Source organism: Callospermophilus lateralis, chromosome 6, assembly GCF_048772815.1.
Source record: "Callospermophilus lateralis isolate mCalLat2 chromosome 6, mCalLat2.hap1, whole genome shotgun sequence".
Taxonomy (NCBI): domain Eukaryota; kingdom Metazoa; phylum Chordata; class Mammalia; order Rodentia; family Sciuridae; genus Callospermophilus; species Callospermophilus lateralis.
The window spans coordinates 38,123,815-38,150,218 of NC_135310.1; the positions used below are offsets into that span (position 1 = coordinate 38,123,815).

General features: G+C 35.4%; 1 protein-coding gene across 1 annotated transcript in view; it reads left to right on the forward strand.

Moving 5' to 3' along the window:
* Positions 1-26,404, forward strand: part of Themis (thymocyte selection associated) — a 180,941-nt gene that overhangs the window by 79,079 nt on the left and 75,458 nt on the right. Inside the window, exon 4 of the mRNA XM_076859750.2 lies at positions 8,033-9,081. Coding sequence (XP_076715865.2) covers positions 8,033-9,081 — 1,049 coding nt within the window. The remainder of the gene's footprint in view (positions 1-8,032; positions 9,082-26,404) is intronic.

The following is a 26,404-nucleotide window of genomic DNA, read 5'->3' on the forward strand; positions in this document are numbered from 1 at the left end:
GTCTTACAACTTAAAAAAACAAAAATCTACAACTACTAGATTCTCATGAATACTATTAAATAATAATATAAGAGAGACCAGAGTTTGGAGAAGAGAGGGCTAAAATTTATAAAAGTTGTTTAGAAAAAAAAAGTACGTAGAAATAATCATTATGCCTTCAAGATTTGTATGAAAATGTCTTTGCAGATTTCCAGTTTTATACTAATTTAGGCTCAATAGTGAAGAATAGACCCTCTCGTGCTGAGTTGGAACTGAGATATCCTATGAGTGAATATAACCTATTCAAGGAAACCAACTGCTTAACAGGAAGTTTAAAATAACTCCTCTATTTTCTTTTCAAAGATAATTTTTAGTGGGATTTTCAAAACTCAAACTTAGCTAAGGGTTGCAATGAAGAAGAGCCCCACATTATGGTTAACACTTGTCCACAGTGTGAAGGGACTTCCCCTGAAGAACCAGCAGAAAGATACAGTTTAGTGAAATGACTCAGCAGAATAAGGGGGAAAGCAATGGTACCTTGTTAGAGTGGATGGAATGGAAATAATTGTTCTCTGGTGCTCACTTTAGAGAACCAGAAAACAAACCCTGTCCAGACAGTTCATGTCCTCCCACCCCGAGGAGATTCTGGAAGTCTAAATTAAGGTTCTATAATTGTACTTTGCTTTTCTTTCAGTTTAATTTAAAACTGGAAAATGTGTAATAAATTCTTTCCTGAATGTCTCACCATCTGAGTTACAACTTCTTATCTCTATCACTGGAGTCAAAGAGAATTTTTTGGAAAATTTTCTAATTTAGCTTATATTCCCTATGTATCCTTTTTGTGGAGAGATTATATTTTTCCAATTGTAAAATGGTAAATTATTGACTGCTTTAAAAATTCATAACACACACATTCACACACACACACACACACTAGAACTATACATACCAAAACGTAAGTAGTGGTATTCTAAAATTTTAATCAATTTATTAAAGATTATTATTTACCCATTTTACATTTTAAATATTTTTATAGGAGAGTGTAACTTACCATTTCTTAACAAAAACAGAACAAAAAGTGTGTTGGTTTCTTTATTCGTCTCAAGGTGAGTTCCCTAGATGTAATAATATTTTCCAAAATTAAATGTATTCTAGTTTAAAATCAAAGCCTATTAATTATACCATTTAAAACAAAAAAACAAACAAACAAACAAAAAAACTCTTGTATTTTAATTGTTGCCCTAGAGTTTGTAATGCACATTTATTAATCTAAATCCATTTTCAAACAATACAAATAATTTCATGGGTAGTGAATGTACTTTAGGATAAAATATTCCCAATTTTTTCTTTAATAACACTGTTGTTTTTCTCTTCACTTACTATTGAGCTGTAATTATCCAGTATAGTGGTGTTGTTATTATTTTTAATAAGAAATTACCTGTTAGATCAATTAAAAATGAAACAATAAAATATCTTATTTTTTCTTCATTTATTTCTCTCTAACCCTGTTCCTTTCTTTATGTACATCTGAGTGTCTGAACTAACCTTTTTTTTTTTCTTTTCCTTGAACAGATTGTCTATTGTTAACATTCTCTGAATTGTTGCTTGAGAAATTCTTTATGTCTCCTTTGTATTTTGAAAGATAATTTAACTGGATAAAATTCTAAATATTGTTTCTTTTTTCTTTCAACACTTGAAGTCTGTCACTCTACTCTTCTAGCTACATGATTTCTGGAGATAATTCCAATGTGTATCTTATACTAGTTCCTCTTTAAATAAGATGTTTTACCTTCTCTGGCTTCAAATTTTCTCTTCGTTTTTGATTTTATGTGGTTTCAAATATAACTTTTTTGGGGGACGGATACCAAGGGTTGAACCCAGGAGCACTTAACCAGTGAATCACATTCCCAATCCTTTTTTAATTTTGAGACAGGGTCTCACTAAGTTACTTAAGGCTTTGCTAAATTGCTGAGGCTGGCTTTAAAATTTTGTGATCCTCCTGCCTCCACCTCAGAGTTGCTGGGATTACAGGTGTGTGCCACTGTATGAGGCTGGAATACAATTTTTCTATGTGTAGACTTTTTTTGTACCTAATTGTACTTAATGTTTTCTGAGGTCCATTAATTTTAAAAAATTCTTAGTCTTATTCAAAAATTTTAACTCTTCCTTTTCCTCTTCCTTCTCTTTCTCATACATCCACAATGCATTTATTACATCTTTTGTAATTGTTACACAATTCTTGAATATTTTTTAAGTTTTTTTTCTTCCTTTTATGTTCTTTCCTTCCTTCCTTCTTTCTTTTTTTTTTCTTTTCTTTTTTTTTTTTTTCAGAGAAAAGGTTTATTTTGGTTAGTGGATTCAGAGGTTCAATCCATGGTTGTCCCACTCTGAATCTCTAGGCTGGAGGTTAGGCAAACATCACTGTGGAAGGGTATGAAGAAAAGCAGCTCAGGATATGGTAACCAGGAAGCAAAGAGAGAGCTTGATCCTTTTTCTTTTTCTTTTCAATTTAGAAAGTTTCCATTGTTATATCTTTAAGGTCATTGATTCTTTCCTTGGCAATGTCTAGTTTATTGAATAAATCCATCAGAATCATTTTTATTTCTATTCTTGTGTTTTTAAATTCTATCACTTCTTTGAAGCACTGTTTTTTTCTTTAGAGGCAGGGTTTTGCTATGTGGTCCAGGCTGGCCTTGAACTTTCTATCCTTCTGCCCCAGGAGCCTCCTGAGTAGCTGGGATTACAAATGTGTGCCATCACACTTGGCTATTATCATTTCTTTTTTTCTTTTATAGAGTTTTCATCTCTCTACTTACACTACCCATTTTTTTCTTCTTCAGTGTCCCATTTTTTCATAATAGTCTTTAGCATATTAATCATATATTAAATCTGTTGTATATCTGAAATTGGTTTTGATATCTTCTCTGTTTCTTCAGACTGTGGCTTTTGCCTTTTAATATACCTTGTAATTTAATTTAATTTAATTAATTTATTTATTTTTGTGGAAAGTCAGACAAGCAGGATGATTCAGGTATTCAGGTAGAAGAAACTAATTTAAACAACCTTTCAGAGTGAAGTTATATGATTATCTGACTAGGAGTTAGGCTCTTTTTACAATTTACTATAGCTATAGGTGTGAGAGACTAAAATTTCTTAGTGTCTTGTTTTGAATCTCCCTTGTTGTATTTCCCTAAACACTCCTTCTTAAATAGGGTTTTGAATGTCATTCTTTCAATTGGAAATACACTGTTAATACACAGAAAACCTGTTGATGTGGCCATCAATTTTGGGAGATGCGTCCTATAACCTTATAATTAGGTACCAGTGATTTAATGAGCCTGCACATCTAGAATGTGACCTTTATAAGTTATTCTTAGTATTTTTTTCTCTCCATTACCAGAGGCAAAGTGGCTAGCAGGGGCTGGAGTTGGGTTTTCCCCTTCCCTTGTAGGAGTATAGAGGAGACTGAAGTCAGGTATTTCTTTCTCCATACAGAGGTTGGAGGTAGCTGAGGTTGGCTGATTCCTTTCTCCCATGTTGGTTAGGTTCTGGTAAAATTCAATAAGCTGGTTAGGCTGTGGTAAAGTAGTATTTTTTGAGGACAGTTTTTTTTTTTTTTTTCTTTTTTCTTTTAAAGGAGATCAGAGTGCTTTGGGTGTTTTAGAATGGTTGTATTTCCCCTCAAAAGCACAGGGGAGGGGATTTTTCTTCAGTCTTCACCCTGAGAACTTGGTGGGTCTCCTGGAAGTAAGACTCAGGGAAGTGTGGGAGGTCCTCCTAAGCATGGCTCGCACTGGTTTTGATCTCTCAAGCAAATATACACTTGACTTCTAGCAGTTAGTCGGTTATCCTTTATGTGTTACTGGTTGCTGGGCTCCAGCAGTGGTTTCTGCTCCCAGTGGGCTGAGACTCTCTGTGTTCATCTACTGTCTAGTTTTGGGGGTAGGGGTTGTCCTGTGACTTCAGTTTTCTGAAGGACCTGAGAAGATTGTGGATTTTGACTGCATGTGCTCTTCCCTTGTAGTGAATCTTCTTTTTAGGGACATACAACATGACATTTTCTAATGTTTTCTTTCTTTCTTTTTTCTTTTTTTAACTGAAGAATAAAACCTTGGGTGAAAAAGACTTTACTCTGCCCCTATTTTAGTCCTTAATATCTCTGTTTTGTAGAAATTCAACAGTATAAGTATTTATTGAATAGGTTACTAAGTAAGATAAAATGTAATATTAAGAGATATGTTTTAAATGAAATATGCAATATCTGCTATGATGTATAGCAGGAGTTTTTAAAAGTGGGAACCTTTTTCTCCTCAATGGTATTCATATTGTTTACCATATCATTTCTTTCAACTCTCACTTGAGTGTGTTGTGCTGACAATTTTTTTTAAACTCATTAAATTCATATATTTAATGTCTACTATGGCCAGGCACCATTCTAGACAATGATATACTGATAGACAAAACAAAGACTTCTGCCCCTGGGGAACACATGTTCAAATTTAGTAAACAAATAATAGGCAATGTGATAATAAATAAGCAAGTTATATGGAATAATTGAGGGTGCATGGTAACATGGTAAATAACAGTCCTACAAAGGGCAGGATGTTTGTGTTTTTAAATAGACTATTAAGAGGAGGTCTCAAGCGGCTGGGATTGTGGCTCAGAGGTAGAGTGCTTGCCCTGAGTTCAATCCTCAGCACCACATTAAAAAATAAATAAATAAAATAAAGTTTTTGTGTCAACCTACAACTAAAAAAAAAAAAAAGAGTAGGTCTCCAAATGAATCCCACTATTATGTATAACTACAATGCACTAAAAAAAAAAAAAAAAGTAGGTCTAATTGACAAGATTATATTTAAGCAGATTTGAAGAGAAAATGGAGCTGGCCATGAACATATCTGGTTGAAGGATGTAGCAGGCAGAGGCAACTGGTCATGTAAAAATCTGATTAATAGCAAGGAAGTAAAAAAGAGAGTAATGAGGTAGAGTGAGGCAACATAGTAGCAAATGCAATCCAAGTGGCCAGGTAAGGACATTGGCTTTTATTATAAGTGAAGTAATTGACATGTGGGTCTAACAATGGACATCATGGCAGACAAAATATTCTTTTTTATTATTTTGAGATGGAGTCTTGCTATGTGATTAAGGCTGGCTTTGGACTTGGTATCTTCTGGCTTCAGTCTCCCAGAGTAGAAAAAATTGATAGCATTTAAAAAGAATCTCTAGTCACTCTTTTGAGATCTCACTGTAAGGGGACTGTTGAGTAAATCTTTGCAATAAAGCAAGTCAGAAATAATGTGATATTGTTTTTTGTCAGCTTTTTCACTGTGGTGACTAAAGGACCTGGCCAGAACAATTGTAGAGGTGAAAATGTTTATTTGAGGGCTCATAGTTTCAGAGCTCTTAGTCCATAGATGGCTCCATTTCCTCAGGGCTCGAGGTAAAGCAGAACATCATGGCAGAAGATTGTGGCAGAGGGAAGAAGCTCACTTGATGATCAGTAAGCAGAGAGAGTGAGAGACTTCATTCTCCAGATACAAAACATATACCCCATACAACACCCCCAATGGACTGCTTCCTCCGGCCACACACACCTGCCTCCAATCCCCACTCAATTAATCCCATCATTAATTCACTGATTAAGTTAAGGCTAGAACCCAATCATTTCTCCTCCAATGCATCTCTTCTTGCATTGTCTTGCACATGAGCTTTTGGGGAACACCTCACATCTAAACCATAACAGGTATAGACCAGGGTAGTGCAGATGTAAGAGGCTACAGATGTTAGAAAAAGAGGAAATTTAAAGATATCCCTAAGATTTATGAACTGAAGAAGGAGAAAAGAATTCCCAATAACTAATATAGAAAATGTACCAGATAGTCAATTTTTGTGTGTGTGTTGGCGGGGGAGATCAGATTTCAGTCAGGGTGCACTAATTTTGAGACATCTACTACATGTCCAAGTGAAAATCTTAAATAGAAGATCTTGGGATTCAAGAGAATGATTTGATTAAAGCTATACTTTGCGGAGTCATAAGAATATAGATGATATTTAAAAAGATGAAATTCTCTAAAATTACTGTAGGTGTAAGTGTAGGAAGAGAAAGGAAAAGAATAAAGACATACTAAATGGCGTGCGTGTGAGTGGTGGGTGGTATGGAAAGAGAAGAAACTAGAAAAAAAAAAAAAACCTGAGAAAAATCACAAGTACGGTAACAGGGAAATATGTCAAAAAGAGGGAGTCAAATCTACTTTGTCAAATGCTATTAATAGGTGATGTGACATGAAATATGATACCATTACTTATTCTGTGTAGGAACAGAAGTTTTGCAGATAGGTCAGTTATTGGATACAGAAACCAAGTTGAGATACTTTGTCCTGGGGGCATTTTCTGGCATCAGTAAAATCATGCAAAGGTAATAAGGGAACTCAAGGTGCACAGCTCCCACTGAGCATAGCTACTTTGGGATCTAGCTTGCATTAGGGCCTAGATGATCTGACAAACTAATTGAAAAGTTTGGAAAGTCCTGGATAGCATTTATTCTGCCATTCTCTTGATGTTCCCTGCACTTGAGAAATCTTAAGCCTATGATGCCCATCAGCTTTAAAATTCTTACAACTAGCTCATTTTGATCCAAATAACAAAATTTTAGTTACTAAAATTGTTGTAGGGTTCAGGGGAACCTGTGATGACAATCCCAAAAATCAAAGGATACAAAATTTTATACAATAAACTGATTAAGGGAAGAAATGCTTCCCAGCCTTCCCCTTCCTTTCTAAAAATAAAAGAATATTTACCATTTTTATAGAACTTCAGTCTATAGAAAACCATAAATTTTTATTTTTTCTTCTCAAAAAAATAAAACAATACCTTTTTACATTGTCTTCACAAACTATTAATCAGACCATATAACACAAATGACAGAGTGTTTTTAGATACTTATAAACAGTTAATATTATAAAAGGTAATAACAAGTAATGTTTTATAAGAGAAAATAGTTTCTTTTAAGTTTTCCAAGTTGTTCATTTTCTACAACATTTAAAGAAGAAAGAATATTGAAAGACAGTATTGGTTGATTAAAATGCTATGAGACTTGTATTAGAAAATTGTCAAGAAAACAACCTATTTTTTTGCTAATACTAACACATAATTTTATTTTTAATTCAAGTCTGTTACAGTGATACTATGTGGGTAGTACATGAAGAACAGATAAATAATTTTATGATGCTATTTTAAGTATCTCTGTAGTCTCAAAAAAAGACTTCTTGGAAAGAATACAGAAACTCATTTTTCCTAGTGACATATTAATAAGTAAGCACCTAACATTAAACCTAGGGCTTCTAAGTGGTCCCCTGACTGTGACCCATCTGTACCACCCTTTTTCTATCCAGGTATAATATAGCACTGGTGGAAAAAGAAATTAACTCTGGAATTGGAAAAAAGATTGCATTTTGATATCCATTTCCATATATTAATCTTAAGTACCTTATAATTCATGATTTTTCAATGTTATCTTAGTGCCAAGGATAGAATTTTATTTAAAGAATGTATGTCTTGGGCCTTATATGTGAAGAAGTTTACTGGAAGTACTAAAACTTTCTTCTTTAATATTTTTACATATAAAGTTTGAACCTCAAGAACATGCCTTAAGTGAAATACATTATATTCACCCATATACATTATATGCATATTCGCACACCTCTATATCTTTGGGTTATGTGTCATAAAACTTTGAGTATAAACACAGCAGTGATTAACACTAGAATCAGGAAAATGGTTACCCACAGGTAGCATTGAGGAAGACGTGATTCTGATGAGGTTATAGGGTACCAAGAAATTGATTAATGTTTGTTTCTTAAACTGAACCTAGGTTTTCAGGTGTTAGTTTTATATTCGATTTCGTTCATGTTAAAAGTTTTAAAAAAATAAGTCCACACATAAGTTATATTAAAATCCTTTTAATTCTTATTTCTTCTAAATGAATTTGCTCTATGACGCTAGGAGAGTGACTTCTGATAAACATTTTTATGTACAAATTATTTTTTCTTTTCAGTTCGAAAAGATATAGTCCGCCTTCTCCCCAGTTTAGATGTTGAAGTCAAAGATATTACTGACTCTTATGATACAAACTGGTTTCTTCAGCTGTTATCTACAGAAGATCTGTTTGAAATGACCAGCAAAGAGTTTCCTATAGTGGCTGAAGTCATAGAAGCACCTCAAGGAAATCAGCTGTCCAGAAGTGTTTTAAAGCCTGGAAAAACCATTGTGATCCACAAAAAGTACCAGGCTTCAAGGATCTTAGCTTCAGAAATCAGAAGCAATTTTCCTAAGAGACACTTTTTGATTCCCACTAGCTACAAAGGCAAATTCAAGCGGCGACCTCGGGAGTTCCCAACTGCCTATGACCTAGAGATAGCTAAGAGTGAAAAGGAGCCTCTGCACGTGGTGGCCACCAAAGCCTTTCATCCTCCTCATGAGGAGCTGTCCTCTGTATCCGTCGGGGACCAGTTTCTAGTGCATCATTCAGAGACAACTGAAGTCCTCTGTGAGGGAATAAAAAAAGTGGTGAACGTTCTGGCCTGTGAAAAGATCCTCAAAAAGTCCTATGAGGCAGCCCTACTCCCTCTGTACATGGAAGGAGGTTTCGTAGAGGTGATTCATGACAAGAAACAGTACCAGATTTCTGAGCTCTGTAAACAGTTCCGCTTGCCCTTCAATGTGAAGGTGTCTGTGAGAGATCTTTCCATCGAAGAGGACATTTTGGCAGCTACCCCGGGACTGCAGCTAGAGGAAGGTATCACAGACTCTTATCTACTCATCAGTGACTTTGCCAACCCCAAGGAATGTTGGGAAATTCCTGTTGGCCGCTTGAATATAACTGTTCAGTTAGTTAGGAATTTGTCTAGGGACACAGGACCACTTTTAGTCAGGGCTCTGGTAGAAGAGATTACTGAAGAACAATATTACATGATGAGGAGATATGAAAGTTCTCTCTTGCACCCCCCACCCCGCCCTCCCAAACATCCTTCAGTGGAGGAGATGAAGTTTACCCTGCTCAGTTTAGCAGAAGAAAGGACTGTGGATCTGCCTAAGTCTCCCAAGGTAAGACAGTGATTTTGAAGACTTTTTCTGGAGTGTTTTTCTTGAGGCAAGCAATTTGTTTCAAGTCTGTTTTGAGTTTGCTTTTTGTTTGCTTTACTTTCTTTCATGCAATATTTGAAATGAGACTTTCTGATGCACTGTGGATGGATGAACATTAACAGAGGGTAAACTGTTACAGTATTTTGTATTTTCATGCTTAACTAGTAGATGTGGCATGATTCTGTATTGATTAGAACTAGCAGGGATAACATTTGGATATGATGGCCCAAATTGCCATTTCAATGGGTTTTGGCAATTAGGAATGCTTAATAAGTTGCCTCAGAAGCAATTTTTGTTTTTGAAAGTGCTGTTCATTTTTCCTAGGTAGAATTTTTTGAATACTTCATCCAGGAAATGAGCATACAATAAACTCACTTCTTCTGGGTGGTTAGTGGTAACATGCATCTATAACACATGTCTTCATTTTGCTTTATGTGCAGAAAGATATAAAAATATCTTGGCAGAACTGTGTGTGAGAATGTGAGCATCTGCCCACATTTTGCCTATCTTAGAATTGTCATCTTTAACAGTTCTATTGAAATGCAAAATCAATAAAATTACAACAGTACAAGATCATTACAGAATTAACAAGTCTATAACCACTCTGAAGAGTTTGGGTGGTGGTTTAGCTTCATTTCCACTTGAGGTCTTTGCCTGTTGAAAACTGCCTGCTGGCTGCCTGGAATGCACTTGCCCTTATACCAGGATGTGCAGGTTGTTTATAGGGCTATGGTTCTATGGTGTATGGAAGGAGTGCATTTCACTCTGGCAGATGTTGTGCTAGCAGCTTAGGGAAACGAAGCAATTAGTAAAACAAAGAGAGTTGCCATGTTTATTCTCTATACTCGGGAAGGATAGTAGCCTTGAGCTTCCAGGCTCATAGATGGATATGAGAATACTTTTAATTCTACTTCTCAAAGATTGCATTTTGATTGTATGCTGTGGAAATTCAGTAAGGATCATCAACCTTATTTTTAGAAAATAAAATAAAATAAATAAAAATAAAACCAATAGAAATTTCCGTTTTCTACAAAAATACTTTTCCGTCATTAAAAATAAATAAATAAAACAAAAACACAGATAATTTTCATTAGCAGGTTGTTACTAATGTGGAGGGTATGTCTTAGGCTTCTTCTACTAACATATTTACTACTGAATGGAAAGATATATAAAAAAAAAAAAAAAGGGAATGCTTTCCTCATTTTTGTTGAGGGACAGAATAATGACCCACCCACTCAATGATGTATATACTTAAGTGCCCAGTCCCTGTGAATATGTTGCATTGTATGGCAAAAGGGACATTGCACATGTGCTTAAAACTTAGGACCTTAAGATGAGGAAATTATCCTCAATTATCCAGTCAGGTCCAACTTAATGACTATAATCCTTAGCAGAACTTTTCCCAGTTGAAGTCAGAATTAGAGGAATATGTGACTCCAGAAGGATGTTCACAAATACTGCTTTGCTGTCTCTGAAGAGGGAGGAAGGGAGCTGTGAACCAGGTTATGCAGAACAGCTAGAAGAGACAGGCAAATGGATTCTTTTCAAGAATCTCCAGAGAGGAATGAATACAGTTGATGACACCTTGGTTTGAGCCAATGGGACCTATGTCAAACTTCTGACCTACAGAACTGTAAGAAGACAATACATTTATGTTACTTAAGCCACCAGTTTTATGGTAATTTACTATAATGATAATAACTTATGTATTATAAAGTACGGAGGAAGAAATAAGTAAAATTCTTGGCAAAATATATATGTCTGTTTATAAGGATTTATTTTATTGGAAAGGAATTTTTTTAATTGTTATTCTTATATGAATTTATTAGCCCATGTGTCCATGGAGAACAAAGGGGTATAGCTCAGCTTCAGAAACAATTATAACCAGGGTCTTGAAAATGACTAGAATGGTCCTTATTTTACTTTACACTTTGATTTTACTTTTCCAGTCTAATTTTGTTCACATGTGACACAACTTCTGGGAGTTTTTGCATCTGATATTTCATGGTTTTATCACTAGAAAAGAATGCCAGGTTATTATGTAGCTGGAATTTTAAAGGGAGAAGGATGTTGGATGGATCAAATACCTATCTCCTGATTTAATAAATTTATTGGGTACCCTGATCAGAAGTAAGATTGATAGGTGTTTTAGTATTAGTATTTGTGTTACTTTAACAGAAAACTACATACTAAGTAATTTTTAAAGAACAAAAAGTTTGCCTTATAGTTCTGAAGTTTGAGAAGTCCAAGATCAAGTTGCCAGTGGGTTTGTTCTTTGGTTCCAAGATGGCTCTTTCTTGCTGCATCCTCCGGAGAGAAGAAATGTCTTGTCTTCACAGAAGAGCAGAAGAGAGAGAACTCACTCCCGTTGGTCCTTTTTATAGGGACATTAATCCATCCTTGAAGGTAGAGCTCTCAAGACCTAAGCATCTCCCATTAAGCCCCACCTCCAAACACTATTGTGTTGGTGACTAAGTTTCTGACACATTGTGGAGGGAGCAAAAACATTCAAATCATAGAAGGAGGGAAGGAAGTGAGATCTGATTTCTTCAAATCATAGAAATGCTGAAACTATAGTATGTGAAGATTAGGAAATACAAAATAATAGGTGTCTCCTATAATCAGAAAAAAATAGATCAAAAATCCTATATGCCATCCAGAAAGCATTCTTAGAGCAATAATTGGTTAAATTTTAAAAAAAGAAAACTGTCCTTTGACAAGTGAAAATGATTTAAGTATTTTATTTTATTTTATTTTATTTATTTTGGTAGTAGGGAGTGAACCCAGGGGTGCTTAACCACTGAGTCACATCTCCAGTCCCCCACCCCACCATCTTTTTTTTTTTTTTTTTTTTTGACACAGGGTCTTGCTAAATTGCTGAGGCTGACTTTGAATTTGCAGTCTTCCTGCCCCGGCTTCCTGCCCAGCTAAGTATTTTATTAGGAGATAAATTGACAAAACAACAATGTTATGTCTAGGCTACTACAATAAAGTGAAATCAGTCTTTGACTAACATGTATGTTGAATTCCAGATCAACTGAATAGTTTCTAACTGCTTGTTTCTTGGTCAGCCCCCCACATGGATTCTTGGTGTCCAGTTCTGAGTCCCACTATTGAAAATACTAACTGGAGTTTTTAAAGAGTTGTTAAGATGTTAAAAGCTCCTGGGGCCATTTTCATTTGACAAACGGGTTGAAAAAATTGAGTTACAGTCTAAAGTCAAAGGAGTTAATACAAGATGGTATAGACTCCACACTTAAAGAACTGGTCTGTGACAAAGAAAGCAGATTTATATTTTATTACAATACCTTTAACATTGGTTGAGGTAAAAAGGAGCACATTTTTAGTGTAAATTGTCGGAACAGATATTGTCCCAAAAAATTTTATAGCAGGAGATAGAGGTCTGTAAGTCAGGGATATCAGGGGATCCTTGCTCTGATTGAGAATTATCAGAGAGTTGAGAAGAATATACTACTCCTATTTATGGTTAGCTCCATAAATTCTAATGTAGTAAATAAAGCACTATATTTTATCTGAAATCACTTTAAAATGTCAGAGGATGCTATAATTTACCTGTGTTCAGACATACTGATTGTCTCATTTTAGATGATTCTTCTCACCATGCAGATAGGAATCTGCTTAGTGGATCATTTTTAGGAATACAAACAGAAGATGTTAGTTCTTGCATAATCTACTCAAAAAAGTCTTATGACCAACTATTTCTTATTATCGCAAAGTCATCCTTTCATATATTTCTTTTATGTTTCTTCTGATAACTGCATTAAAGCTTTTCTAACATGTATGGATTTGAAGTGATTGGATAGAACTTTATTTTATGCTTTATAGGCAGGAAGCAGCTATTAGGAGCAAGCTTCTAAGGTTTTAGGTTGCATATGGAATGTTGCTTTAAATTCAAACAACTATTTGTAAAGGTTATTAAGAGTTTAAATATTCAGATTCATATAGTTCATTAAAATGCTTTTTCACATGCATAGAAAATTATAGAAGATGCTTTATTATATATTTGCCTTTCTAATAGATCAATAACTTTAGGTCATTTCTTGCATTGCTAAGTAACAGGACAGATGCATGGGCAGTCTAAGAGTAAGAATCTAAAATGCACTTAGCCAAATTTACCTATATCAGATATATGTTTCCAGTTATGTTTGGAAATTAAGACTACCAGAGGACAGGTTATAAGAATTCTATGCAGGGGCTGGGGATGTGGCTCAAGTGGGTAGCGCGCTTGCCTGGCATGTGCGGGGCGCTGGGTTCGATCCTCAGCACCAAATAAAAATAAAATAAAGATGTTGTGTCCACCAAAAACTAAAAAATAAATGTTAAAAAAATCTCTTTTCTCTCTCTCTTAAAAAAAAAGAATTCTATGCAATAGAAAGGATTATTTTTAAGCTAAGATTAAGAAGAATCTACAACCAACTATTCTCTTAACTTTAGCAATTCCTAAATAAGAGAAAGAGAAGGATGGGGAGAGAGGGAGAGAAGGAGGGAGGGAGAGAGGGAGCGAGGGAAGAACAGATCCTCACTGGAGCTTTTGCTTGTCGTGGAGAGAGGGAGAGACTTTTATTATTTAGGTGTGGGTAGATGCAGGTGAGGGTAGGATCCTAAATACCAGAAGAAATGACAGCCTTCTTGCAGGCCTTTGCAGTTTTACGTGGAAGGATTTTATTATTTTTTAAATGTAACCACTGTTTGGGAAAATAGGCATGGAATCTAAATAAAGTTATCAGATTATTCCAAGTGACCCCACAAAATTTTCTTTAGGTATAGGAAATAATATAGAAATTGTATCTTTAAACACAGTGAATGTGGGTTTTTAATCAGATGGAAACAGTATCACAGAGTAGCTAAATGAAGGAAGCTGCGCCTAAAATCGTGCTCACAGAGTGGCTTAAATAAACAAAGCTGTGCCTGAAATCACACTCCTAGCTGAATAACATAGGAATGTTGTGGGTAGACTCTCCTTCCTGAAGGTTAGTTTCTGTGTCAGAAGTTGTTTCAGGTAGTTTGGAAGAACAGATCCTCACTGGGGCTTTTGCTTGTCGTGGATATATATGGCCATGACTTCTGAGTACCCCACAGGAGAAATGTAACTTCTGTATTCTGATGAAAGGACCTATAACCAGATAGAAAAACAAACCTTTGGTTGAAAGATGAGATATTCCATGTCTTCAGAGACTGCAGCTGGGACCAGAAATCTTGCATTTCACTAACTCTGTTTGGCCATTTAATACCCAAGTGTCCACTTTGTTGCTAGAATTTCTGGATTTCTGTTGGACAAGAACACCCACAGGAGACATTAAAGCAAAGAGCAAGAGAGGCAGTGATGGCAAGGCACTGTGCAATAAGCAGAAAAGAAACTTGTACCAGAATTAGAGTGAGAGCAGAGAAAGGCAGAAGGAGGGCTATGGTTCCTGGGAGGAGCAGAGAGAGCACTTTAACAGCTGCTGTTGGTACCCAAACATGGCATCTGATCTGCTGTGACACTTAAGAGTGGCTGAAATGTGTTGAGAAAGTCCACACTCCTGGCTGAATCTAGATCTGTAGAGAATAGAAAAGAGTGTTATCTCCATTCATTTGTTATTGATAGGATTTGGTCACAACTGATGCAATTTATTTTTGCTTTTATTAACTGAGTATGGTATAAAGACATGGAGTGTGAACTTGTCACTGCCTCTGAGCTTCTGCAGGCTCTTGCTCTAATATACATGCTGCAAATCTGTTTTCCCTCAAAACAAAGAAGATTATACCAATTTTTCAAAGTCCATAAGCAATGAAAATGGACTATGGACAAGCTTAAAAATTGGACATTTGAATCTGTGAAAGAGAAAAATAAAGGTGACTTTGGAGCTTACTTTTCAAAAGCAACAGATTTAAACTGCAAGATACAATTTCAGCATTTTAAAGCAGATATGTGTCTTAGGGCATGACATATACAGATTAATAAATCATGGTTTTTGAGTTGCCTGAGGTTGGTCTAGGAAATAGCCTGGACTGTAAACAGCCAGTTATAGTGGGCAGGATGGGAGGACAGGGCAGAGCACAAATACAAAGGCAGTGCTGGGCTGAGAACTGGACAAGCTTGAGTTATAACTGAAACCTTCCAGGTAGAAATCTGTGCCCAATGGAATGTACAGAATATTTATAAGTTCCTCTTGTGCTTTTAGGAGTAACAGAGTAGTCCCAATTTTTAAAGTTTTGCTCTAGATGTGACATGGTTTATGTTCACACTCCTCACTGAATAACTAAAAAGACTATTTTAAGGGAGCTTTAAATAAAAAAAAAATTAGAAATATTATCTGATTTTAAAAGAATTAAAAAAAAAAAACAAAGAACAAGTCACAGAACTAACAAACAAACACTAAGTTTCTCTGAAGAATTTATGTCTAAAGAACATTGTTTTATTCTGGGATGATTGAATATTGGCCCTCTTTGAGCTTTCAAATAACAGAGAATGTTCTTACCCAGGAGTGGTGATGAAAAATTTTAGTTAATACTGTTTCTCTACCCTTTATCTGCAGTGTCAAGAATTAAAATACCACTAAATGGTGATTTCCATATTTTAAATTTTAATGATTATTTCTTGTTAGTACAGAAAAATGTGAATTAAAAAAAATGTTTTCCCAGTAAATTAGCAAAATGTGTGTAATTTGCAGTAAATTACTTTACATTAGATTTCTGGCTTTTAAGACAATTAGAATAATTTGCATTTTCTTAAATGTCCATGACATAGAAATCCTTTGTTTGAAATGACCAGCAGCAAAAACAAAGTTTAGAATGTTTCATGCATGTATTGTAACAAGGACTTAGACTCTTTGCTTTCGCCAGCAAGTATCCAGTTGGGGACTAAATGAGGAATTAAAGACTAGGCATGTCTGCCTCCAATTTTGCATCTATTTCCTTTGCTCTGAGTGAAAGCTAGCATCCCCTCCCCCGAGGAGGCAATAGTAACTTTCTTTTCTCTAACACTCCCCAATTATCCCAAGATAATAATGGGCCAGACCATAACTGATCAATGACCTGCTTTGCCATCTGTGCAAAGCCACCAGCTATGCAAAGGTCAACCCTTCCCTCACTCCCCTTTCCATAAAACCTCAAAGTCATTTTCTTCTTCTTTTTTTTTTTTTTGTTTGCTTGAAATTTTTATTTATTTGTTTGTTTGTTTGTTTATTTATTTATTTATTTACTTATTTATTTTACATTTTCAACCCCTCAAGGTCAAGACTAAGGAGGGAGGTCTCTTTGTCTTCCTGATGTAGTTATACTGATTAAAGTTCCTTTCATGCTTTTTTTCACCATTACCTTTTCTGTTTGATTTTTGGAGCAAGTGACTGGACTTCATTTGTTGGAGCCCAAGTCAGGCTTCTGGCCTAGGACTCCAGGAACAGCGTGTATGAATTGAGTGCATTGAATTGTAAATAATCAATCAAGTAGGGATTTTAGTGCTGGAAACAATGAATTGAGTGTGGGTTTACTAGGTTATGTTTATTTAGGTTATGTTCTTTGAGCTCACTGCATTCAGTTTAATTTTTTCAGTTTAAAAAAAAAATAGATTGGAGAAAAGTAGAGGAGGTGAATTCCAGCTGGCTTTGCAGTTTTGAAACTGATTTATCTGATTTTACTGTATTTATCAGTTTTGAATTTATTTTAGAATAAAAACTTACTTTTAAATAAATTGATAAGATACAAACTATATATGGGAGCATATAAATTTTGCTGTAACTTCCTACATTCCTGCAAGTCAACTATTACTTTCAATCTTCTGTGATAATTTTCATTGATGTCAGACCTATATCAATGAAAATATTTATGCATTTTTATGAGTAAATGTTAGAATAGAAAAATGAACATTAGTTGTCTATGAAAGAATGCATAAGGATATGTTTCAAAAAATCAGTACTTTTGCCCAAATTTTGAAAAGGAGAAAACTTGAAGGAAATTGTCTTAAAAATAAAAGACAGTAGAAAATAAAAATGAACTTTGAATTTAAGAGACCAAGGGCCCATATGTGCTCTAAAAATTCATAGAGAAATGATTCATGCATGTATTATTTAAGGAAAATCTCTCAGCCAGTCTTTTATAGTCTTGAACAGTTTTTCATATATTTTCATCCAGACCCTAACCATTATAATGTCTCTGAAAACTTCTATCCTTTATTTAACCATCAAGTTACATGCTAATGTAACAGGTTACTGTTAGCTACTTTGTAGGATATGCTGTCAAGAAAGATATTTACCATGAGTCAATTACAAAACTAATTTTAGTTATGATGAGAAGAGAAAAAAAAGGAATCTATAAAATCAGACAGGGTAGTAACTACAATATTAGCCAAATGGTGATCATTTAACATGTTAGAATCAGTGAGAAGTATAATATTAATTCATTTCTATATGTACAGATACAACTTGAAAAGGGTTGATGATTATAAAATTATAGTCATTCAGTATATAAAAGCAATAAACAAGTATTCTCAGAGTGTAATTGAAAATAATGCTATTCTAACTTGTGACATTATTTTATATACACTTGTCCTTAATACAAGTTTGTTTTCAAATGCTTTAAAATCTTAATTAATGTTTAAAAAGTCCACAATTGCTATTGTTAAAATGGGGTAAAACACAGTCACATGGGTAAGATGTGTTCTCTCAGTTGTTATCCAAAGATGGGCACTGCCCTAGCCCTTCTGTTAGACATTCCGACGGCCATTGACTTTGGTTATAACTTCTCTTTTAAGCTATAATCATTTCTTCATTTCCTATTCATTCTATATGTTGCTTCAACCAAATTCTCTTTTGCAGACTTGGCAAGCATTCCGTGTTCAATCCTAAAATCTGTGATCCAGACTGATCACAAGTTTCTGCTATAGAAACCCCAGCTGCCCCCTGTTGAGTGAGCTTTTCTTGATTCCTCTGTTGTTGGCACTATACCAGGTGGTTGCATGTATTATCCTCTAGTTTAATCCTCCACACAGCTCTGTGAAATGGATGATGTTATTATTCCTTTTTTCAGATAAAGAAATTGAGGTTGAGAGGTATATACGCCTCCTGGTTACCACTGAGACTCAGAGGCCATTTTTTATTCTTTTTCTTTTTTCTTTTCTTTTCTTTTTTTTTTTTTGTTTTTTTGTACCTAGGGGTGCTTTACCACTGAGTTACACCCTCAGCTCTTTTTAATTCTTATTTTGAGACAGGGTCTTTCTAAATTGCTTAGGGTCTTGCTAAGTTGCTGAGGCTGGCACCATGCTTTTGATCCTCCAGCCTCAGCCTCCTCACTGGGATTACAGGTGTGTGCTGCTGAGAGCCATAGCCAAGTAGGAATGACACATGGCAATTTCCTTGTCAGCCTACCCAATGTTACTTAGAGGGAGGACTCTCCATTGTGGAAATGGGCTTGCCTTGGACCCAGGTCATTTGCAGTGACATTGCATGAATGTTTGAGAAAGGTGACCCTGCTCAAGGACCAGGGCAGATCCGGGTTTAGGGCGGTTCCAGGTTTAGGGTGTGGATCCTGCTGGGAATAGGGCGTATCTTGCTGACTCAGGCACCCGCTCCTTGAGTTCCCCTTGAGTTCTCGGGGGATTCACAGAGTATTTGGGATGCAGAGCCCGGTGGAGGTGGATTTTCCCAGTACATGCGTGTAGAGTGCCGATGACAGTTCAAGAATAAAGAATTGCTGTTTGAATCTACAAGGCTGTGAGTGGCTCGTGATTTTGTGCCCAGCCAGACTGAGGCAGTGTGCCACCACACACTGCTGAGCTGCCAAATTTTATGGTTACTTTTTGGTCTTTATATTACTTGGACACTAGGTAGCAAATGACACAGTGGAGCACAGCCTCATTTTTGAAATACCCCATTTCCTAGAGTATCATGAGGTCCTGGTTTCCTTACACTACAGTGATTAAATTTTCCTTTTTTTTGCAGTGTTTATCATAAGTGCTTTTTAGAGCTCAGTCTTCAATCTCTTCTATATCTAACCTCACTTTTTAGTTCCTGTGCACACTCATACATTTTTTACATTATGCATGTAGCATAGTTCTCTGTTGGAGTATTTATATAAATTCATCAAGAAAAGCAACCACAAGTCATGCTAAAATTTTCTTTTAAAATCTGATTAAATGTGCTTAGATGTCATCTTTTAAGAAAATTTCAGTCTTTGGGAGGTGCCAGTGTATAACACTGTGTTTGGTCTGTAGCCATGACAGAGTTTTCAACTCTACCTGTGGAAAACTTCAAAGGTCAGGGGTAGTCATCAGATGAGGAAATAAGCTTTTCTGGTGACATGTTCTTCTTGTAAATGTAGGTCCATTAAACTCAGGAGTTTTCCTTCCTGGTTCAATGATAAGAAGTAGGTTGATGGGCTGGGGCTGGGGCTGGGGCTCAGCAGTAGAGCACTTGCCTGGCATATGCGAGGCACTGAGTTTGACCCTTAGCACCACATAAAAATAAATTAATAAAATAAAGGTATTGAAAACTACCACTAAAAATAATAATAATAAATACTGGAAAAAAAGTAGGTTAAGAACACCTTAAGCTCTCTAAGAGACATAAAAGTTTAGCTGATGGACTTTAGTATCTGCAAAAGTTGTATTATAACAATACAGGCTTTTGCTAAAAATAAGATTCAGGAACTAAAACTAAGATTTACACCAGAAGCAGTGATTTGGTGATTTCATATCAACTAGATGATAGTGCAAAATCCAGAGAAAATATGAAGACTTCTCTTCATCATGGAAGTTATAGATCTTATTAGGGGAGAGTCCAATAAGAATTAACATGTGGAGGAGTTCAGAAGAGTGGACTTTTCTGAAGAAGCAAAGAAAAATTCAGAAAGATTAAAATCTATCTAGAGGGAAAACAAAAATATCTAATTGTAATAAAATGGAGGAGAAAAATCCCCAAATCTGTTGATTTCCAATTATTTGAATATTACTCTAAATATACATTGTATGCACATGCCTTTAAGTTATCTATAATTATTTTAAAATGCTAAAATAATGATTATTGTTATTATTATTGATTCTTACTTTAGTTCATCAGGTGTATAGCCTTCCTTAAGTACCCTTTGTCAGATAAGCAATGGTGATTGATCAGGTGAATGAAGAACAGTGCTTTTTAATGGATTAATTAAAATATTAATATTATAGACAAAAGTACTATTTGATAGGAAATATGAGGAGGATTCTTGGGCCAATTTATTAAAATTTGATATTAAAAAATGTGCTTAGAAAAGTCTACTTCTGTGTCCAGGCTAAAACCTTTTTAGACAGCTGGGGTCAGAGGCAGAGTGGTGTCGTGTGACCCAGCCAGAAGGAAGATGGCCTGTGGATGGTAGTGGGCAGGCCTGACTCTGCTGTGATCTGGGAGAGGCTGATAGTGACTGGAGTAAAGGTAAAGATGCTGAAGAGCACAGAGGGTCAGAGCGTGAAAGCTGCAACATTACCAGGTTTCTTAGGTTGGGGTTGTCAAGTGTTTGGTTACCTCTTAATTATTCCAATATTGATGGGGAATGAGGTCACTGCAACATAGCTTATTAGGTTTCCTGCCACATTGTGCTCTCCCAAGGGTCAGAATTCAGTCTTCCATCACTCAACCTCTGCTTGTTTCAGCCATCACATTTACCTAACTTGGACCTGTATCTCTCCTTGGCCAATTTCCCATGGATTGCTTTTGATTTTTGAAGGACTCCACTCACAATTACACCCATTTCTTCTTTTTAGCTGCTTTTTCTCTTTGTTTTTCCAAGAGATATTCCCCTTCACCATCCTCACTCTTCATTCCTTCTTTAACAATAACCCTTTACTCCCAGTTAAACTCATAAGTTAAACCAATTCCCATTTTCTTCTTCTCTCTCTCTCTTTCTCTCTCTCTCCCTCTCCCCCCCCCCTCTCCTGTGCTAGAATAATGAAGAAGAATAAAATCAGTTGATTCCATGTTGAAAAATACTGATCCTTCTCAAACTGCTTTAATATGTCAGGAACTTAAACTTTCTAGAGAGGAAAAAAAAAAAGGAATTATTTTAGCATTCCCAGCAGGAAAATAACAATACAATTTCTATTTTAGATACATTATAACTAGAAAAGACAAGCCAGCAGACACAGAAAACATCTCCATGGTCTTCTAGAATTGTGGGTAGGACCTAGTAGGGATGAACTGGAAACAGGCCTGAGGGAACATTTCAGTGATGAAAAAGTTCTAAAATGAATTGCGGTCAGTGTTGCACAACTCTATAAATGTATTAAAATCAACGAATTATAGAGTTACAATAGTGACAAGATCAATCATAACTGAATAAAGCTATTAAAATACTTTAGTTATATTAAGATAATTCCAATTGAGGTGAGGACACCAGTTAGGCAGCTAAAGCAATGATATAAGAGAGAAGATGCCTATTTCTGCAAGAGGAAGCAACACATTCCAGAGGTTTGAAGGATACGGAGTCTGTAAGGTGTGTGGTTGATTAAGGAGGGAATAAGAAAGGTACAATACAAGGATGGAATCCAGGTTTCTGTCATAAGCATTAAGTGAATATGGTGAAATTTGTTAAAATAAAACTATAGGATACAGAAGGATGCTTCTACCAAAAGTGTTTAGTTTTAATGTATGTTGTGTCTGAAATGTCTGATGCGTTTGAGATGAGAAGTCTAGCATGACAGTAGCTCTAGGTCTGTGATTGAAGAAAGAAGCCTGGACTGAGGCTGACCATTCAAATGTCAGAAGATAAAAATGGTAAATGAAGTTCTGTGAGAGGGAGTGATGAAGCCAGACAGTGCAACCCTGGAGAGAAGACGATGGAATTCTCTGAGGAGGTCTAAAATATCAGGAAAAAAAGAAACACATAAAAAAAAAAAAACCTGAAAGATGGAACCCAGCAGACTTTATTAAGTAAATGCTAGCAGTGAATCAACCACTATTCCAAACTTTCTCCACTTGGAAACTTTCAATACTCAGAAAAACCAGATGAAGCTCATCCCATAAGCCTGGATCATTATTTTTCAAGTAGAAATAATTAACAATACTTTAGGGGACTCAGAACCATAGAAAACATTTGAGATTTCAGAATCAAAATTCAAGTGTAAGTGATTGGTGTTTGATTTTGGTTCTCACAAAACCTCGTAGAAATAATTAAGGTACTCAGCTGGCCACATGAAATCCACAGAACTCTGATGGGTCAGTAGAAGAATTTCTGAGGAGCAGCATCCTCAATTGGCTCCTTATACTGTCAGTCATTATGGTATGAGAAAGGGAAGATGGGGAATCAAAATAATCCACAAAAATGAGATCATTATCCCTATCCCCTGCACTTACTTAATTGGCCAGAAAAAAATATCACAGTTTTTGTCTACATTAGGGTGATAAAGTATAATATTTCACTAAGCCTAGAAATAGAGACTGGGTGCTAGTGAATTTATATAAGAACTACTACACTTTCTTAAAATAACAAAAATAAAACCCCCAGCTCTTTTAGATTTAATCTTGCGTCTATATTTCTTATCTTTGGAAGTACCAACATCACCTATTGACTAGTGTAAACCAGGCATCTCAGAAGTCCTTTCCTTTCCACTTTCAATTTGCCAATCTGCAACTTCTAGAGATGCTACTACCTCTTCAGCATCTCTCAAATGTATCTTGTACCTTCTTATAAGATTCAGGTCTTCAACATTTCTTGTCTGTGTTTTTGAATTCATCTTGTAACATGTCTTTTTGTTTCTGGTAAGAACCATATTCAAATTTGTTATTCATGCCACTGTCTGACTGATCAGTTTAAAAAGAAAATATTGTTTTATAACTGTTCTGCCAGAATCCTTGGTCTCAGTCCTTTTGATGGTTTATCACCAATTGCTTATTTTTCCAGGTCTACCACTCTCCACACCTTGCTTCATATTTATGCATTTAGCATTTTAACATACTATAAAATTTGGAGATCACAGACATTATACTCTGTTGAGTTCCTCATCTTCAAATGGAATTTTGGGATTTTTATTTGTTACTAACAATCATTTATTGGGCACTTAATAATTTTAAATAATTAAATAATTATCATTAAGTTTTCTCAGTATCTCTATGAATGTTATTGGTAGTCCCAATTTACTGACAATGAAACCAAGGCTCAGAGAATAATTGCCAATGCTACTAGTAAGTATTGGAGCAGGAATTCTAAACTATTTTTTTTTTTTTAACCCTTCTTCCTGGCCACTCGAAAGGTTGTTCCTTGTTCTAAAAAATTTCCCTGGTGTTCCTCTACTTTCAAACTCCTGCTCAAATGTCTGTATTTTGTATTCCTACTCTGGGTTTCCATAACAGGGTGTGAAAATTATTGTCATAAGCCTTACTATAAAATAGTACTACACTGGGTTCTTTTACTTAACTGTCATCCTAACTATACTATGTTTTTTAGGCCTTTAAATATATACTTGTCTGCTTCCTTAGTATTTAGTAAACTTCTGGTATATAACAATCAGTCAATACATGTTTGTGGAAGAAAGAAATGAAATTTTATTTTATTTTTCTCAAAATCAATTTTTTTGAAGTCAATATATTTAAAACTGTCTGCACATTTGTCATAGTTCAAAATGCTTCCAGAATTCTGGTTCTTTCCCATTTATTAGGTACATGGAAGAATCAAATCTTTATGGAACAAAGTCTTTTGACCTTTTCACTTATGCTTACTTATATCATTTTAAAATTATCTAAAGTTCAGTGATTAATACATATTCATCAATTTTATTACTTATAGACACTTAAAGATATATACACACACACACATACACATTAATAGAATGTGTTACATACACAGGATATATATGGATGCATTTGTGTGTATAGTATGTATGCATTATATACTCTTAAACTTATCTGATATTTATTATGGTGATAATTCCAAAATATTTTTTTAGCATTTATTGAATAATTCTTTCCAATTTTCTGATGCTTTCTTTATGAAATAAAGAATGTCTTTATGTAAAAGTCTGTTTCTTATTTTTCCAGTGATCTTTTATTTTTTAAACTGAGATCACACTTTTACAAAGAGTTCCTTCATTATGTTTACATATAGATACACAATTTTATGGTTTTAGGAGTAAGGAAAGCTATATTACAAAATTGAAAAAAAAACATAAATAGATAAAATCAACAGCAATCTAATCACTAATATTTTGTTCTATCAATATTATTTTTTCATTGTTAATATACATGTAGGCTTAGGCACAAACCTGATTACGCCATCAGATCTGTATCTATAATAAAGTCATGTATGAATATTTATGCATATGTACATGTGTATAGTTTAACAGATTGTTACATTTGATTATTTTTCCTGAAATCATTGAAGACCCAAAACTTAAGAATGAAATGCCAGTTCATGAACCTGACATTTCAAAGTGAGTTGCTAGAACATCTATTAATGACTTGGAAGGTGAAGGTCCTATGGCCAGTACCAGCTGTAATAGCCAGTCTCCCCTCTCTGAAACCAGGGAACAAGTGTCCTTAAGTACTAAGATTATTTTTCTTACCTCAGATCAAATAAAAGAAATATGGAAAAGTTAGCAAGTGGGAAGAGAAGATTATTTTGTTATAATGCATGTCTTATGGACTTTTTTATTCTTGAAATTATGAGCAAAGGAATTTGCATTCTTCCTTCTAAAGTGAGTGATGGCACCTACAAGCATGGCATTTGAAGGTCTTGTCATGCATCCATAGGACTTTGAGGATATTAGGAACTGGCATCTTATGCATATCTACAACGTTTGGAGGTAGGATGCTTTGAAGAGGGCTTCCTTATGTCTATATAATTTCTGAGAACCAACTACTTTCATCAGTGGCAGAGAGATGGTGTGGTTTCTCAAGATGTAAACTTGGAAGAGTGGAAGGCCCTGGACTAATGGGTGTGTTTCCTGAAACAGAGGAACTGACAGGGACAGATGTAAGTCGTTTCCTTAGGTAAGGAAGCTTCACTGTGGCTCCCAACTGAATGGTTTCCATGTGATCTGCAGAGGTATCCCATAACTGAACGGGGCAGTTTAGGACTCCCAACCTATCAAATTTAGATGTCAGAGATGTCAGAACCCAAGAGTGTGTACTCTTTCTCCTTATTCCCTTTTCTCCCCAAGCCCTGTGCTGAGAAGTCAAGAAAGAGAAGAAATGAGATAGAAAGGCCATTATTTAGCTTCTCTAAAGACTCAATGCACTTAAGCTAATACAGGAAGAAGCCTTGAATTAGGGAAGGTTTCAGAGCATTGCTATCATTCTAAAGTGAGCTTCAGTCAAGTGGCTATTATACAAATGTCAATTTTTATGAACTCTTTGTTCACTAAAAAATTATGGGATTTTCCCAAGGTGTTTTTTTCAGGATTAGAACAACTAGTTCAGAGATTGTAAAGAAAAGCAAAAGGGAGACAGAAGCAAAGTGCAGAGGCAAAAGCAAAAAGCTGCTGGAGCCACTAGCTTTATTTATATCCATAGGTTACTTTAGGTCATTGGCATCATTAGTACATATTGTTCATTATATTACTAGGCAAGTTACAGACTTAGCAACATTATGCAGCTTATTCCTCAGTTACATACTAAGTTGCAATGTGCAATGTTAGGAGCTTTGTGTAGCTCTCAAGAAAGTCCATTGTATAAAGTTACTCTTATGTGGACAGGTTTAGGCTCAGTGAAACATTGTGGTTGTATAACAAGAGAGTTCTTTTATTCCCAGGAGCTGAGTGTCTGAGATCAAGGTGGAGGCTGATAAAACTCTAACTTAGAGTCTCCTCATGAAGAAAATTGCTACAGCAACTAGGCATTCTGTGTCTTTGCACAGAAGTTTTCCCAGCAGTCAGGCATTCTGTGTCTTTGCACAGAAACTTCCTAGCCACCAAACATGCCACAGTCATGAAGCCATCAGAGACCTCAATCCCAAACACAGTACCCCTACAAGAAATTTGAAGGGATATAAAATAGCAAAAATTGGGGCTGGGGTTGTGGCTCAGTGGTAGAGTGCTTGCCTAGTATTTTTGAGGCACTGGGTTCCATCCTTAGCACCATTAATTAATTAATTAATATCCATGACAACTAAAAAAATATATTTTTTTTAAAAAAGCCCCCCTGTTCCTGTTGATGCAGAATCACAGCCTTGGGGATAGGAATCCCCTGTGTTTCTCCTTTGCTAGTAAAGCAATAATAATAAATAAAAAATAAAAGAACAAGAATCAACTTGTTCCTGATGATACTCTATGTAGTCAAATTCACTCAATGGATTCCTCAGAAGTGTGTGTGTGTGTGTGTGT